We start from the raw sequence: 15678 nt of genomic DNA, 5'->3' as shown, positions 1-15678 counted from the left end.
TCAATTAAAGCAGTTTTAGAGTCTGAGAAAGGAAGCTGCACTTATTAAATGTGTTAACTACGCAGAAGTGTTAGATCTACATGAATGTGCATTCACTAGTTCATGCCACTCAACCTTATCTAGGAAATGAATTAAATGAATTCACACTTACTTTGTCTCACAGGTGTTTGCCCAGAGCCTCTGTCTCAAGACACAGAGATTATGGATCTGCCACGTTTCTTTATCGATGGACAGATATATCCGAGTTTAGGAACATAACTGAGATTGCCAACGGTGTAGGTGTACCAGACAATTAAAATGGTCTCTGAGGATTACCATTACAGAGGCTGTGTCTGACAATAAAAAACTATACTAAATAAATTAATTTAGAAATGCATCAAGTGCCTCTCTAGACGGCACTTAACAGTCGATGTATGACTGTGGCTTTAGTTTGTAGAAATGTCCCCCTACTCGCAGTACCTAATTCACTTCTCAGCCAACAACAGCGTATAAAGTTTCAAGACAATCTGAGATGGCCCTGCTGACATTATCTGTGCTACTTTCTTAAACTTTAAAACTGCTTTAATTGAGTTTCACTAACTAGTACACCTCATGATGAGGTCAGTCTGTCAGCTACTTTGGTCCACACTGAAACAACTATCAGATGGATTGTCATGAAATTTTTTACAGATCTTCACAGTCCCTAGAGGATCAATCTTACTAACTCTGGTAATCCCTTGACTTTTCCTCTGGGTTCAAGGGGTATGATTCTTGCTTGGGTTGTGAGATATCCTGGTTTCATATTCTTGACGAGCCCCCATTTTGTCACAACCTGGCTAAAAGTACAACAAAAGAGGGGGACCACACAGAGTCTGAAAATTATGCTTGGTGTTTAATTAAATAAATGAAGTAAAACAACAAAATAGCATATTTCTCCTGGTTCTTCTTCAGGTCAGTATGTCTGCAATGTCAAAGTACAAGAAATGACAAGCTCAGACAGGCCAGAGGGAAAAGACTGAAAATGCTCACAGGTCCGATTTATAGCCTGCTGAGGCCCAGCCTGCTCAGGTGTGTTGTATCACTGATGAAGTCACAGCTTCCACCCCTCACTCCCTGGAGCAAAAGGAAAACAGGCAACAAGAAAGAACAGAATAGGGCCAACCCTGAGGCCATCACACGTCAAAGCCACCTGAATTAATCATCTGACTGAGTCATAATCATCTTAATGACTCAGTTTACAAAAGCAAAGAATATAAAATGGCTACAAATAAATAAATATATGTATATGTAAATAAGTACAGTTGCGTAAAAGAGACCTAAAGGTTTGTGATTAATTTTTATAGAGGAATTAAAACAATACTGTAACAAAGTGCTGTATTTGATTCCAGGAATCAGGTGCACTAAATTAAAAAACAAAATAAAATGTGTTTAAATTTAAAATGTTTTTTTTTTTTTAATTGAAGATGTATCAGATGTTGCAGCCTCCCTTCTATGTTTGAGATGATTGTTCCAATTGAATATATATGGCCTTCTTCGCCCCTCTTGACCTCTTGTCTTCACTACTAAACTTTGTACATTGATATCTCATGAATTGGTGACCCTTGTTCTTCCAGTGTAGACTGTCACATTTTGACCCAAGACCTTGACCCTCCTATGTTTGGCTATGTACTTATTAGGTTGTGTCATCTCCTGGATATATGGGAATCAGTAGAACTAGTGTTGCCGAGTTGAGTTTTCAAGGACAAATTATTTCAAAATTAAGGGAAAAAGGTTAATGTAGATGTTCACATACTGTATACAAATCTAACCCAGCAGTGCTATGCAAAGACGTAGAAATTTAAACTGGGACACCACCCGAGAATAGGGGTAAAGCATTAAGACTCTTATGACTTTATGTCAACAAATGGGGAAAAACACAGTGAGTTACATGGAGGATGCCCATAGCCTTGTTTATTGGTAGTTTATTACTGTACATACACCTGCTCATGAGTCATATGTACATATATCTTTCTCTCCCTCATACACACAAACACACAAAACACTCCAGATTATATAAAAAGGACTCATTTTCTGTGCAGGGTTCAATCACAGTCTGAGATCTACGAAGAACATTTGCATCTGCACACACCGTGTACATACACGCATACGCGCACACACACCACAAATATCTGCATATGGCCTTATGCCTTGATTTACATAGAACAGACCACAATCAAAAATATAGAAAAGCGACTGATGAACCAATAGGCAACCCAGTGGTAATCAAGTGAATAAGCTGTTGTTGTTGTTGTTGTTGTTTTTGTACATATAAACCAACACAAATCTTTGTGGGTCTGTGGAATATGTGCTTCCTTTACTTTCTAAACAGGAAGACCACAGAAAGGTTAGTTGTCTTTTTCTAAGGGGGCATTTTTTCAATTTCAAAACAAACTCCGAAAGCATAATTTTACAATTATTCAAGTCATCTGTATGGTATGCTTGAGCCCCTGGTGTGACTCTGGAATATATCTGACAGTGAATTTTCCAATGCTACATTTTGTTGTTTATCTAGTATAATCCCCTGAGTGTGACTCATACAATCACCAGAGCTGTGTGACCTAAATCTAAGTAGCTTTGTTCAATCTTAGTATGTTTTTTTTCCCCCACAAATCAAGAGGTGTTCTGAGAGGGAAAAACTATATCTATACCATATTCAAAAGGGCCATCTTTTTCTGTTCTGCCTTCTCTACTAATGCCAGGAAATGGTTGTATGTTTCATTAAACTGACATGTGCTTTTATATAACATGTCAACAGTTTAAAAAATTGTCTTAAGCCTTCATCAAGAAGCAGTATTGTTAGTTAGCTAGATAATTGATCTACACAGGGCCTGGAACACATCTTTTTACTTAAACCAGTATTAATTGACATGTTATTACTTTATAGGGTTGATATGTGATGTGATGTGATATGGGAACTTGTTGGCAAATTTACATATAGACAGAGCATCATTATTATTAATTTAGAGTTGTGTTTCTGGCCACCCGATGAATGTATCCACTCCCCTTTTACCTCTGAATGAACAGTCGAGCTGCAAGCCAGAAAATCAAAACAACGAGCTTAAAGATACTAAAACAAATACAACTGAGGAGAACCCCATTCACATTACACATTGTCATTTTACGTTGTTAATATAAAAATACTGATCAGTGCAAGTTCCTGATTTGGGAGTAGTCTGGTTTTACTCAGTTGTAGATGCAGTTATCAAACTAACTTCAGTAATCCTGCTTTCTGATACAGAACCCTGTTACTATATAACATCCTAATAAAGAGGACTTGGTCACTCCAGAACTCCGAATGCAATGAGTCAGATTATATCGAAAACAGAGGAACCTTCTCATAACTTAACTCGAACACTCATAAGTAAGCCAATGTCAGCAGATAAGGAAGAGTGGCCACGTGAAGGTGTTTAGGACAAAGCCACTGTGTGCTTTAGTGTTGACACATGACTATAAAGACAAAAAGGAAACAACCATGGCATACTTTTTGCAAGAACAAACAAACAAACTGAGGCCTATTTCACAAATGCACATTATTATACGCGCACTCTCGCATTTATAAATAATTACAACAAAAGTAACAAAGATCGGTTATGGCAAAAAGAAACGCGTCACAGAAAGAACCCTGCATCTCTTCATGTCTGATTTTTCTCTTTTTTGCTTGTTTCTCTCTCTCAGACACACACACAGTTTTGCAATCACAGACTGCCTCTCTTTCACCAGTCAACAAAACAGGAGATACTTTAAAAAAAAAAAAAAAAAAAAGATATACAGAAAAAAGGATTTATTTTCTTCATCACTAGTGGCCTTCTGTCAAGGTTACTTGTTCCACTACGACGCAGAAGCAGTTGCTAGGCAGCCAGCCCATCACCTGGACACACATAATCTTGAAAACAACTTGTTCCAGGCAAACTGTGTAGCATTAAGACCCATTCATACTACGGAGAGTACAGTCAGTGTGTGATTGTCACTGGGTTAGGGTGATGCACAGTGAAGTGTGCTGAGATATGAAAGGAGGCGAGGGGATAAGGATGTCTGGTAGTTGATAAGAAGAGTGACATTATTGAGCTCTGCTGTTCTGGCCACTGGCCCAACATGTTCCTTTAAGACCAGTCTTCCCACTGCACAGTCGACTTGGATGAAGGTTCCAGGTTTTGTTGCCTCCACAGCCTCTAGTAATGACCTAGGGCACCAAGCCAACTGTTACAAAAGCACTGGGGTGTCTTTGTTTTGTTTTGTTTTTTTGCTTTTTTTGCAGGTGAAGTTAACGGTGTGACAGTTTTTGTTTTGTCATGGTCTGACTGTGCCATGTGCTTGAATAGGGAACAAACAAGTGTCAAAATTCCAGTTGCAGCTCACAGAACTCAATTAGAGAGTCTGGTCTCCAAAATCCATAATGCTCCCCATGGCTGGTTCTGCCCTGACATCCCACAGGCTGGTGTCGGTTCGCATGGCTTGACAGTGTGCCAGCTCGCCTGATAGGTCATGGTTCAATGGTGTTGGGATGCTGGATTTGTAAACAAGGGTGTAGAGAAGGTATGTGCGGGAGAACGGGGTGGGGGATCAATGCTACCCTGTAAACAAAAATATTGGGAGTATTTTGGGAAGGGTAATTACTCAGGAGCCTGACAGCCAATGTGGTGCAGCAGTGGAGGTTTAAGATCAGCTGCAGTGGGGCTAGTCCGGTCTGAAGATGGGGATCTTAGGTAAGAACTCTATTAGGATTACCTGCAGGGGATAAGAGGAAAAAGCTGTTACTGTGAGACAAGACTGGTGAGACTGTGATCTTTCGAGTGGTAGAGATTTTGTAGCAGCGTCTACCAAAGTAGCGATCACTTTATTATCTCAGGTCATATATTGTATCCAATGTTGCAGATCAATGTGCAGGACTGCTTTATAGCAATATTAGATTTTTTTTTTTTTGCAACAATGTGATCAAGTACATTGATGTTTTATGTATTTAATTCACTGGGTTATCCAAGATCTTTTCCATCTGATAATAACAATGTATGAACACCCCTATGCTGAATGTGTCAGCAGGGACTAGAATAAACTTGTGAGGCCATTTTCAAACCAGCATTAAAACTGTGTGGGGAAAAAGTAGGGCCACATGATGTGATTATTTTAACAGATGATTCGCAATTAGTTGGAATCATAATTTTTTCACACAAACTAGAAATAATTAAATTAGAATTACAGAAAACAACATATTTAGATCATGATGAGGTGACATTTATTGAGATGTTTTCTTAAATCTGGGTCAGGGCATCTCTGCAGCACCACAGTACGTCATTATAATGCTGTTTGTCACACACTGCACTTGGCCTTATTGCAATTTCAATAATATCGTGATTAATTGCGCAGCCCTAGAAAAAAGGCCCACTACTCTTTCATTATTAATGAGATTACTACATCAATGCTGCGGGGGGAGCTGTCACAGAGGACTCCAGTAGTGCAACAATCAAATATAAGCACACATTGCATTTTCCATTACTCTGAAATAGGAACATTGTTATTCTACTGTTAACCTTGCAACTGTTGCGACGGAAGATAAAATCTTTCCTCATAGTATTATAAACTGAGCAGTGTTTTGGCTTCCTGTATTGTACATTATCATCTCATCCCAGCAGATACTCACATATTCCATCATGTTGTTGGTTTCACACTTCCTTTTGCTTAGTTTCCAATGCAAACACAACTGCAAACAAGAGTGCAACAGAGATCAGAGATTTTGTATAACATGTCCTAACAAGGTACACCATTAATACACATGTTAACGCCTTCACTACTCACTTTGTGGTAAAGTCTGCTGTTCTCCCACTCCAGAAGTTTCTCTATAGATCTTCTTGTCTGGAAAGCAACAGTGACATTAGATGATATTCTTTTCAACGCCCAATGAATCACCACATCAACATTTTCACCTAGTGCTGTGTTGTTGCAAACGCAACGTGGATGGTATCTCACCCTCTTGCTGAGGCAGATCACAGGCCACAAACTGAAGCCCAATGTGCAACAGCAGCAGAGGCAGCCACACAGGAGCCACCGCACATTCACTGGCAGCGTCTTTCTCAGGCAGCTGTTTACACGGTTTATACTGGCTTTGAATTCCTCTGGTGCCACCTGAGGAAGTGCAATGGACAGACATTTCATCAGTCTTTTGTATTGGTGATCAGATCAATGCATGAAGACCACACATGAAAATTAATAAAATAAAGTATCATATGTTGGCTGGTGGAAAGAAAATAACCAAAATCTTGCAGTGGTGCAAATGTGAGATGTCATTTTGAATAATTAATATGTATTTATGAATAACCACAAAGCACTCACCTTTCCCGTAAGTGCTGAAGGAAATTCTGACTCGAATTTGTTACTAAGCCCAAACCTGTGGGGGAAAAGTTAAATGTTATACTTAAGCAGAGATTAGGATAATTAATAACCAGCTTTACATTTAAGGCCACTTTGCCTTAGATACTTTGATAAAACTCCCATATCATGTACCATCTTGCTCTTAAAGAGGGTCCCACAGCACAGACAATATTATACATATATAATATGAACATAAAAACATCTGTACGGGACTGTGTTGTGTTAGACACCCTGTCTATCCATCTACCTTCGTCCTAAATTAAACTAGTGGGTATTATGTAGAAGCAGCCCATTTATACTGCCCAGGACTTGATACAGTTCACTGTTTATTCTGGGCTGCATTGCACAGCCACATGTGTAACTAGCAGCCACGATGGCCAACAAGACTAACAAAGGAGTGCAGACATTAATGTAATATCAAACCTGTGAGAGAAAGAGTGGTGAGGTGGAATCAGTGCGATAGCTTGACAGTGTTTGAGTGAATGATATCAGTAATTTGAACCCTAAACTATAGTAACACACTGCTGCTAGCCTGCCAGCTAACCCCTGACTGCACTACACACAACATCCAGTAACTACACTGGCTACTGCTATAACTTATGATAATAATATTTTACTGGGGGACCACTTTGTACGCACGATTTAGCTAAATATGATCTGAACACGGGAGTCTTGTCCCGTGTTCAAGTCCTGAAACAGTGAAAACAAACAACGGGAACAAACAACACAACAACACGTCACATTACGTGGCACACACACACACACACACACACACACACACACACACACACACACACACACACACACACAAAGGGGTAAATATTTGTCAGGTCATGTCCCGTTAACGACACTTCAGCCAAAGCGAAAGCTAAATCTACTCAGCCACTCCTCGTCTGCTCGTAGTTAGCTCGACGCTAACCTAGCAGCTAGCTGGCTAACTTAGCTAGCATTGAGTTATTCATCACCCGGTGACGGTAAACTCGTCACTCGATGGCCGTTAGCGTCGCCGGTTGCTTACACAGTGACGTGGCCGGACCCTCGCACCACCACCGGGTCCGGAGCGTACTTGAGGAGCTGCTCCTCCGCGGCCCTGTCCTCGTCCTCCTCTTCCTCCTCCTCCTCTTCGTAGATCTCGTCAAAGTCCTCCATCATCGCACGACGCGGCCTCGCGCTTCCCGGGAGCGACACCGGGAGAGACACAGTGCCGACGAACAGCGGGAACCTCACCGGGAAGAAGAGTACACAGAGAACCGCGAAGACAACCTCAGTAAATATCAACCCGTACCGGAGACGGTACAGTTCACATCGTTCAGAGAGCTCCGACACAAACATCAACATCCGCCGCAGTAACCGGACGACACCGGAAGGGGGACAGACGTGCTTACGTCACATTTATTTATTTATTTATTATTATTTTTTATTTATTTATTTTTTTAAAGACAATTTACAGAAACCAGAAGATTTGTGTCGTTTGTTTTGGTCTTGTCCACTTCCTTTTCTTCCTTTTCTTTTTTTTGGGGGGGGTATTAGTATATTGTTTCTGATTTATTTTATTTTGAAGTCAAATAATACATTAAATTACTCCCATACTGTAAAAATGAGAAATCAATAAGAAAAAGTATAATTAATTTAACTAATTTATGTCCCCTGGCTTTATGTGTTCATGTATTGTTTATGTTTGCAAATAAAATTAAAAGAAACAATTTAGTTTTTTATCAGTTTGTTTGTATGTCTGTAAAATAGTTAGTGTTTACTTCATACTATATGTTTTATACTTTGTGTACTCGTTCTGTATTCATAAATAGCTAAAAGAAACAGCAAGAAAGGAAACTAGTTTATTTAACAAAATAAGGGAAATAATTTGCCTGCTGCAAAACTTCTCTATAAAAAATATTCAGGTCCAGGTAGAATACTACTCGCATCCTGCATTCAAATGTTTACTCAAGTAAAAGTAAAGAAGTATTGATGTATTATCAACAAAGAACAAAGTGTTAATTATGTAGAACGACTCATTTGAGGGTGTTATTATAGTATATTATTTGATTACTATTGATGCCAGATATAGGGCAGCATTTTAACTTATTTATAAAATACTAATCGGATCAATGCATTATGATAGGATGAGATGATCACATCTTCTGCATGAATGAACTGCATTGTCATACCCGAGCATTGGGGATGATTTACAATAGAAGAAGAAGAAGAAGAAGAAGAAGAAGAAGAAAAAAAGGTAAAACCGGAAGTAGAGCAAAATTTCTTTCGAAATAAAACATGGAAGTTGGCAAAAATGTTGGATTTAGGCTTCAATTGAACCCTACGTACTATGGATATCTTCGCTTTTTTTCCTCTCACTCACATACAGCGTACATGTTTTAATTTGCTGCGCTGTTAAATATACCGTTCATTAAATGTGCCACTGCGGGTCAATGCGTTTTATTTTGAATGATTTGACCAGAAGTTGTCTTTCCGGTACCCGGATTCAGCGATGGTTGCTCCGGAGCCCGTCCGCTAGCCTGTCCTTATTAGACATCCTCTGGTTGCTCCTAGTTATTTCTGGAAGTCGACATTGAACGAGATTCGTGTAAGTGTCGCTGTGAAATTTCTTCCTCGATGTCAGTAAACCTTTTTATTAATCCATCTAGAGCTTCATCAACCCGAGAGGTTTACAGTAGACATCGGCTAAAAGCGGTGTGGATGTGACACTACTTCCTGTTTAGGAAGTGTGCAGACAATTGGACCACAGTCGATTTGGATAAATTGTGGTAAACCTTTTCTTCAGCTTAATAGCCGCTGATAAAGTTTTTCGGCAGGATGACACAAAACGAGCAATGTCAAATGATCTTCCAAGGGTTCAAAGAAGTGGTTTCCATCTCCGCCCCCACTACCGGTGTCCTAACAGTGGCACTGCTATCCTGTGCATTGTTTGGCATCCAAACATATTTCAACTTAACCCAAGGTGTCTTTAGCATTGGTGACTGTGTTTTTCAAAATGGACACCTCTACGGGATCTTGCTGTTCCCTTTTTACCACAAAACCTTCCCTCAGCTTCTCATGAGCATTGCGACCCTGCCGTTTCTCAGTGGCAGTCTGGAGAAATGTTTTGGTACTCTGCGTTTCCTGTTGTTGTTCTTCCTGATGTCGACCACCTTAGGCTCCACTTACACCTTCCTGGATTTCTTGCAGTTGGACGGCAGCCCTGTTCCCGCAGAGGGGCTGCTTCCAGTGGGCCTGGCATGTGTGTCTTTAATCACCAGGCACACTCACATGACAAGAGGTTTCCTGTGTGGAGTCCATTTCCCCAGCATGGCTTTTCCCTTGGTGTTACTCTTAATCACCACGGCCCTGGTTCCTCAGAGCGCGCTGACCTGTAACGTCCTGGGCGTAGTGGTTGGGTGGATGTACGCTAGAGGATGTTACTCTGTTCTGGACTTGTCTGAAGCCAGGGCTGGCGTTGTGGAGAAGATGATACCTTTCAGGTGGTTGAGGAGCATCAGATGGGTTATATTTGTCCCTGCTTCCAAGGAAGAGCGGAATAAGACCCTCCTTCCACAAATCAATCCCACGGCTGGATCCTACCCGGTCCAGGCTTACGCTCCAGTGTCCAGCATTAACACTGCTGGTACCACGGCCGAGTCTTACGAAGGCTGGCCGAATTTGACCGGTACTCTGTCCGGTCACACACCACCTCCCAACCCTCTTGGGCATGCCTCTGCACATGGTTTTGGACTAAGTCATGGACACCCACAGCAGAACATTGGCCATAGCTGCAACCATAGTCACGGTCAACCTTAGCCATTGTTATTAATTTGATTGGCTTTACACATCCCATCAATACTGCTCTTATTTATCACTATTGGACACCTGCAGCTCTCTTGTCATTGGATTATGTTGTCTACGTGAAATGTTTGGACACGTGGTTGAAATGTGTTTACTGTGCTTCTACTGTAATTACAGGATATTTCTAGTGTTATTTGTGTCTTTTGTACAGTAATGTATTTGTTTTGTAGTTAATAATAATGCAAATAAATGTGTACACAAATTAAGTCTTTTAAGCATTTACATATGAAAAAACCTAGTAATGGGTGTATATATATATATATATATATATATATATATATATTTATTTTTTATGTGTGTGTGTGTGTGTATAGATACATACAAATAAAGCATGTGCAGGATAACACATTAGATATTATTGTGAATATATTTATACTGGTTTAAAGCTCCCAAAACTTTAGTGAACTAGAAAAAGACTGTTCTGACCCCCATCAGGTCTTCATCAATACAACACAGTGGACATGGTATATCTGTATATGTGTATATGGGCACAAGACCAATTACATCTGGCTGATGTCAAGGTCAAGTGATCAAACAAAACATATTTAATATGGCTCTCAAAAGTGATTTTAAAACATGAAACAGTTGCTAAAAGTAAGGTAGAACATCCCAGACCTGATTTAAGACATACAAAACAGGTAAAGTTAAAATTTATTTGGTTCACTTGACAATGATGTCAGCAGAATGTAATTAGTTTTGTGCCTATATATGATATCTTGTTGGCCATTTGTCTGATGTAACATTGATTTGTGTGTATGCTAGTTAAGTCCTTGGAGCTTTAATTCCCTGTTCTCTTAGAAAAATGTACTGCTCTTATGTTCTTTGCAGTTTTTAACTTACTTGAAAATAATAATAAAAACATGATTAACAATTATAATAGAACACCCGTGTTTAGAAACTAATGCTGCTTGTAAACAAACAATCTTGCATCTAATAGCAGTACAAGGTGGCTTCGATGTTATTTTTCCTTTTAGAATTAAAATTTTGTGCTGGGGAAGACGAGAAAAAGTCAATTCAAATCAGTGTCAAAGAACATAGAGACTGTTTGAATCCTCAGAAAATTTGGTTTAATTGACTCACGCAAAGATATATTCATGACAAACTCATACATGGGTTACAGTGGAGCAATATGGCTACTGAGCTGTCCACTGTACTGCAGTGTCAGTGATGCCAAGCATAGATTACATCTTAATTTTTTAAATCAGGACTCATTCGTCCCAGGTGTCTCCATAGACGTTCTTTTCTGTAACATAAGGGAGACAAAGAGAATGAGTTAAGTCCGTTTTTTACAGGTTTATTAAAAGACAGCAGATGTACTTTAATATCAACCCCTCAACAAAAGGCTTGGACACACTGCCCATGTGAAAACTACAGGACGTTACGTTGTTATACAATACAATACAATACAATAGAGGCCTTGTTAACAAATGAATGGATTCTGTCCACAGAATCTGAAACATGTCTGTGACATATTCTACATTCATAAATATTGAAACTGTAGTGAAAGGGGAAATATGTTGCTGGTATAATGTTGATATGACTGCGAACAGTAGCCGAGACCTCTACTCTCTAGTGAAGCGTCGTGTCTCACATGGGCATTGTGGCTGATCTAACCTGTTAACACCATGATGGTGCAGACGTGGGCAGTGTGTCCAGGCCGTAACCCAGCAAGTGTTCTACACATCTCTGCAGTAGTAGCTTACTCTCTTTCTTGGATCTGTTTGGCTCCTTCTCAGTTGATGCTTTGAGCATTGTCTCAGCCTTCTGAGTTAACGTGACCTCATAATTCTCTCTGTTCTTGAGCCTCAGGTCCTCATAGAGGATGGCCTTTCTTCTGGGCTCCTCATCGTCCACATATGACTCAACTGAAGGTGATGGGGAAAGGGACAAATAGGGTAACCTGGGAAAGCTTACATAAATGTTACTTAATGACACAATAAAACCTAGCAGTGGTGGGAAGCAGAACCCTGTGCGGGACTGTTTTCTTAATCCTGTTTCTGATGGATTTCTGACCATTTCCTCATGCAGACAGCCACAAACATTCAGACCTTTCGCGCCTGCACAGTAGAGATTTTATGTCTTCTCCTGTCTCGCAGGGAAAAGATGTTATTTTACTGAGTCAGTAACAACTGAAAAAGTCCACAAGTGTCAGTATTGTTTATTGGGATTGACTTGAAAAAACAAACAAAAAATATGTTGGTCAATTAACAGATCTCCATCTCCTTCCCATTGTTAGCCATATGAAGCTGTACAACTAGTAAAAGTTAGGTTTTGATCACCCAAATTACTGTTTGACAAATACACTGGTTTTAGTATTAGCTACAGTTATTGTCCAATTGTTGGTTTACACTGAGTGGTGGGTCAAAGAACTAATGTTGTCTTTACACATATTACATTGTTTTTGAAAAGCCAATACAGTTACTACCTGTGGTACCTGGAGCACTGAAGTCATCTGATTTGCCCATTTGCACGGGTGACTCTGAACTGTAGGTTCTCTGACGGGGGGATTCTGCTGACTGGAACATGGTGTCAAACGACTGGGTGTCCGGGTCACTCATCTCTGACCGAGCACCCTTGGAACTGGGGAGGACAACAGAAAAATGATGAAGGAATAGTTGGTGGATAAAAACTTATAGCATCCCATACAAGTGTTTGTGTGTGTGGTGCTCACATTTGTGGAGGCATTCCTGTCCTCTGTCTGAGGGCATCTCCCAGGGGGGAGTTATCCAACTTCTTGAACTTCTCCTGGCACGTCTTCATGTATGACATTTTCCCAGCCAGATAGCCACAGAAGCCGGCAACTGGAGAGACAAACATTTTAGATGTCAATATTTTAGATTTTAATACCCCAATAACGATTATATGACACATTTCAGTCATTACTGTTTGCTCTTTCATATAACGTTTCAAGAAGAGTATTGTGAGTAATGTGAATATGATATAAGTATAGACATTGACTGTTAATCTGACACACCTAGATTAAAGATTAAAAAAATTGTTAATTGAAAAATTGCTTGATTGTTGATTGTTGATTGATCTTAGTCTAGTTATAAAGAGATCAAAATGTTCAGTATTGTTAAAACTGTTTTAGAGAGATGTTGATTCAACTTTATGGTATTTTTAGAGGCTATACATTTGTGGTGTTGCTTAACTTTACTGTATTATAGTGAGATATCTTTCTAATATTATCATACATTAATATGAGGCAATGGAGTGAGTTAATTTCCCAGCTTTAACGTTGATGAACTTACAGATCACTTTGGGTAGAGATCCAAACCTTGGAGATGCAGACAAAGTCCCTACACATTTAAAAAGAACAAGATCAGTTCAAAGTGTGTTTATGTTTGATGATGATATGTTTCTGATTCTTCTACGTTACGGGCAGTATTACCTCTGGAAACGAGGGCTTGAGTGACCGCCATGCTGGCCATAGACAAAGGCACCGCTGTGAAGAAACGCATGTTGATGTCAGACACCTTTCCAACTTATAACACAACATAACATTACTTAATCTGACCTGTATGTGACAGACAGAAACTTACATCTGTACCAAAAGCTCTCCGTGTTGCACTCTTTAAACACTCTCTTCTCTTCTTCTGTGGGGATGTACTCCGTGCCCACTAGCGCCTGCACACAAACACATAAACACAAACACACAAACACACAAACACACAAACACATAAACACAAACACACAAACACATAAACACCAACGTTAACTGTAATCCCCTCAGTCAATTGACCTTATTAGACGTGTTGGCAACCACCACACAGACAGCTCCAGCTAACAGACAGACTGATGAGATTTAAACAACAGACAGCAACACGCGAGACAGTTCATCCAAAGTTAACGCGAGCTGGCTAACAGGTTAGCATCTTTTTAGACAATGTGTGTGTGTGTGTGTGTGTTTACCCGTGGTCCCGTCTGCTGCCGATCCTCCGTAAAACCTGTGGTGGTGGATGACATTTTTACTTTAATGTCAGTGCTACTCAGGCTTTTAAAGCATGTGATATAACAAACTGTGAGCCACTTGGCGGTGTGACTTCTCTGTTTGGGACAATGTCATTGCGCTAGCTATCGCTGACGTAACCCGGAAGTGAAAATAAAAAAAAAGGCATTTGTAGTAAGAAATATGTTGTTATAATTACTGCTCGATAATGAACAACGAGAGAGAATAACGAGGGCAACTTATTTTCAAATAATCACACATTACTGTTCTATTACTGTATAAATCCTAGTAGCTACTTTATTTAGCCTATTGAGCTGGGTCTTTTATTTTGAAAGTTAGAGACTTTGTTGCTTGTTGTTTTAAAATGTCGACCTCTAGTGGTTGTGACCCGCATATAAACGTTTCTATAGCCATGGTTGGGACAATAATGACAAATTATCCCAGCACAATGATAAAATAATGGGATTTTTGATATATTACATGGCAATACAGAGTAATAGCAACATAATTAATACTATATTACATTTCATTATGCTACTTATATCCCTATATAATGATACAATATATCGTTTTTATTGTATTTTCTTATTTAATCATATCATGGCCATATTCTGGTCCAGTTTTGGTTTATTTAAAAGTATTAGTTACTATATAGTGTGTGTGTATATTACATGCACTTAATATGCACATAAACATACTTACACTTATGGGATACACCTATATACCATATATAGTACACATCATAGCGGCTACAACTGGATTTATATATAGTCTATTAAATTGTAATGTATATATTGTATATAGCTTTTTTTTAATGTCATCACACTCACTTTCTGTAATTAAATAAAAGTAAAAATAAAGTAAATAATTTAATTTCTTACTTCATAGCCTGACTCTGTAACATGTCGACAGATTGTTATTACGTATTAAAAGAAACAAACAAGACAAAAGCACACAAAACCAAAAAATATCAAAGCTCATGTAGGAGGATACCATGTAAATGAAAAGAAAACTAATGAAAGCCACAAACATATAATGGCATATGAAAACGAAGTGTATTCCAGTCACGTGATGGTCAGAACTGTCTATATAGCATTCACTACATTTGCCAATCAGAACATAAAGGTACACTGTTGTAATTGCATTGTATGGTGCCTAGGTGATGCTCAAACACTTGCACAGTGTTTGACTAAGAAGACTTTGATTGCCTCTTGGCTGTTATGTGTAGTTTGCATGAAGTAAAAAAAATCTAATTAATCTTTGATGCTGCACTCAAAACTTGGTAGGATTTAAGATAGAGTGCATCTGTTTATCCAAAAAAAGCTCCGGAGAGGAAAAGACTAGATCCTAATCAATAGTCTAACATTCATTGACGTAACTAAAAATAGATGTGTGTTTTGTTGCTCCAGTTGCCATCCATTCACTTTTACTGGCAACATGACAGGAAGCGCCAGACCAAAATTAATTTGTGTCTGATCTGATTTTCTCATTTTTGTCCTAAAGTCACACCA

The 15678-nt window shown here is 39.2% G+C and overlaps 3 protein-coding genes across 4 annotated transcripts; 1 reads left to right on the top strand and 2 right to left on the bottom strand.

The window, feature by feature from the left end:
• Positions 1 to 1902: 1902 nt before the first annotated feature.
• On the bottom strand, positions 1903 to 7761 carry LOC127354433 (cysteine-rich hydrophobic domain-containing protein 2). Its single transcript, XM_051384331.1, has 6 exons — positions 7400 to 7761; positions 6343 to 6397; positions 5980 to 6135; positions 5809 to 5865; positions 5654 to 5713; positions 1903 to 4743 (listed from the first exon to the last, which is right to left on the bottom strand). Exons 1-6 carry the CDS (start codon positions 7717 to 7719, stop codon positions 4693 to 4695), a joined length of 699 nt encoding a protein of 232 aa, XP_051240291.1. The 5' UTR covers positions 7720 to 7761; the 3' UTR covers positions 1903 to 4692.
• Positions 7762 to 8844: 1083 nt separating this feature from the next.
• rhbdd2 (rhomboid domain containing 2) lies at positions 8845 to 11100 on the top strand. Its single transcript, XM_051384328.1, has one exon. The coding sequence runs from the start codon at positions 9193 to 9195 to the stop codon at positions 10171 to 10173; it is 981 nt and encodes a 326-aa protein (XP_051240288.1). The 5' UTR covers positions 8845 to 9192; the 3' UTR covers positions 10174 to 11100.
• Positions 11101 to 11262: 162 nt separating this feature from the next.
• Positions 11263 to 14326, bottom strand: LOC127354431 (OCIA domain-containing protein 1). Of its 2 annotated transcripts, none has more exons than XM_051384330.1 (8): positions 14131 to 14326; positions 13761 to 13845; positions 13610 to 13663; positions 13470 to 13517; positions 12890 to 13019; positions 12653 to 12798; positions 11922 to 12083; positions 11263 to 11461 (listed from the first exon to the last, which is right to left on the bottom strand). In XM_051384330.1, exons 1-8 carry the CDS (start codon positions 14182 to 14184, stop codon positions 11427 to 11429), a joined length of 714 nt encoding a protein of 237 aa, XP_051240290.1. In that variant the 5' UTR covers positions 14185 to 14326; the 3' UTR covers positions 11263 to 11426. The 2 variants fall into 2 exon arrangements, with proteins under 2 accessions (XP_051240290.1, XP_051240289.1); XM_051384329.1 differs by having other exon boundaries at positions 12644 to 12798; positions 14131 to 14325.
• Positions 14327 to 15678: the final 1352 nt, after the last annotated feature.

This window comes from Dicentrarchus labrax, unplaced genomic scaffold, assembly GCF_905237075.1.
Source record: "Dicentrarchus labrax unplaced genomic scaffold, dlabrax2021, whole genome shotgun sequence".
Taxonomy (NCBI): domain Eukaryota; kingdom Metazoa; phylum Chordata; class Actinopteri; family Moronidae; genus Dicentrarchus; species Dicentrarchus labrax.
Note: the sequence above shows the minus strand (reverse complement) of the source record. Positions and strands in the feature narration are given on the sequence as shown.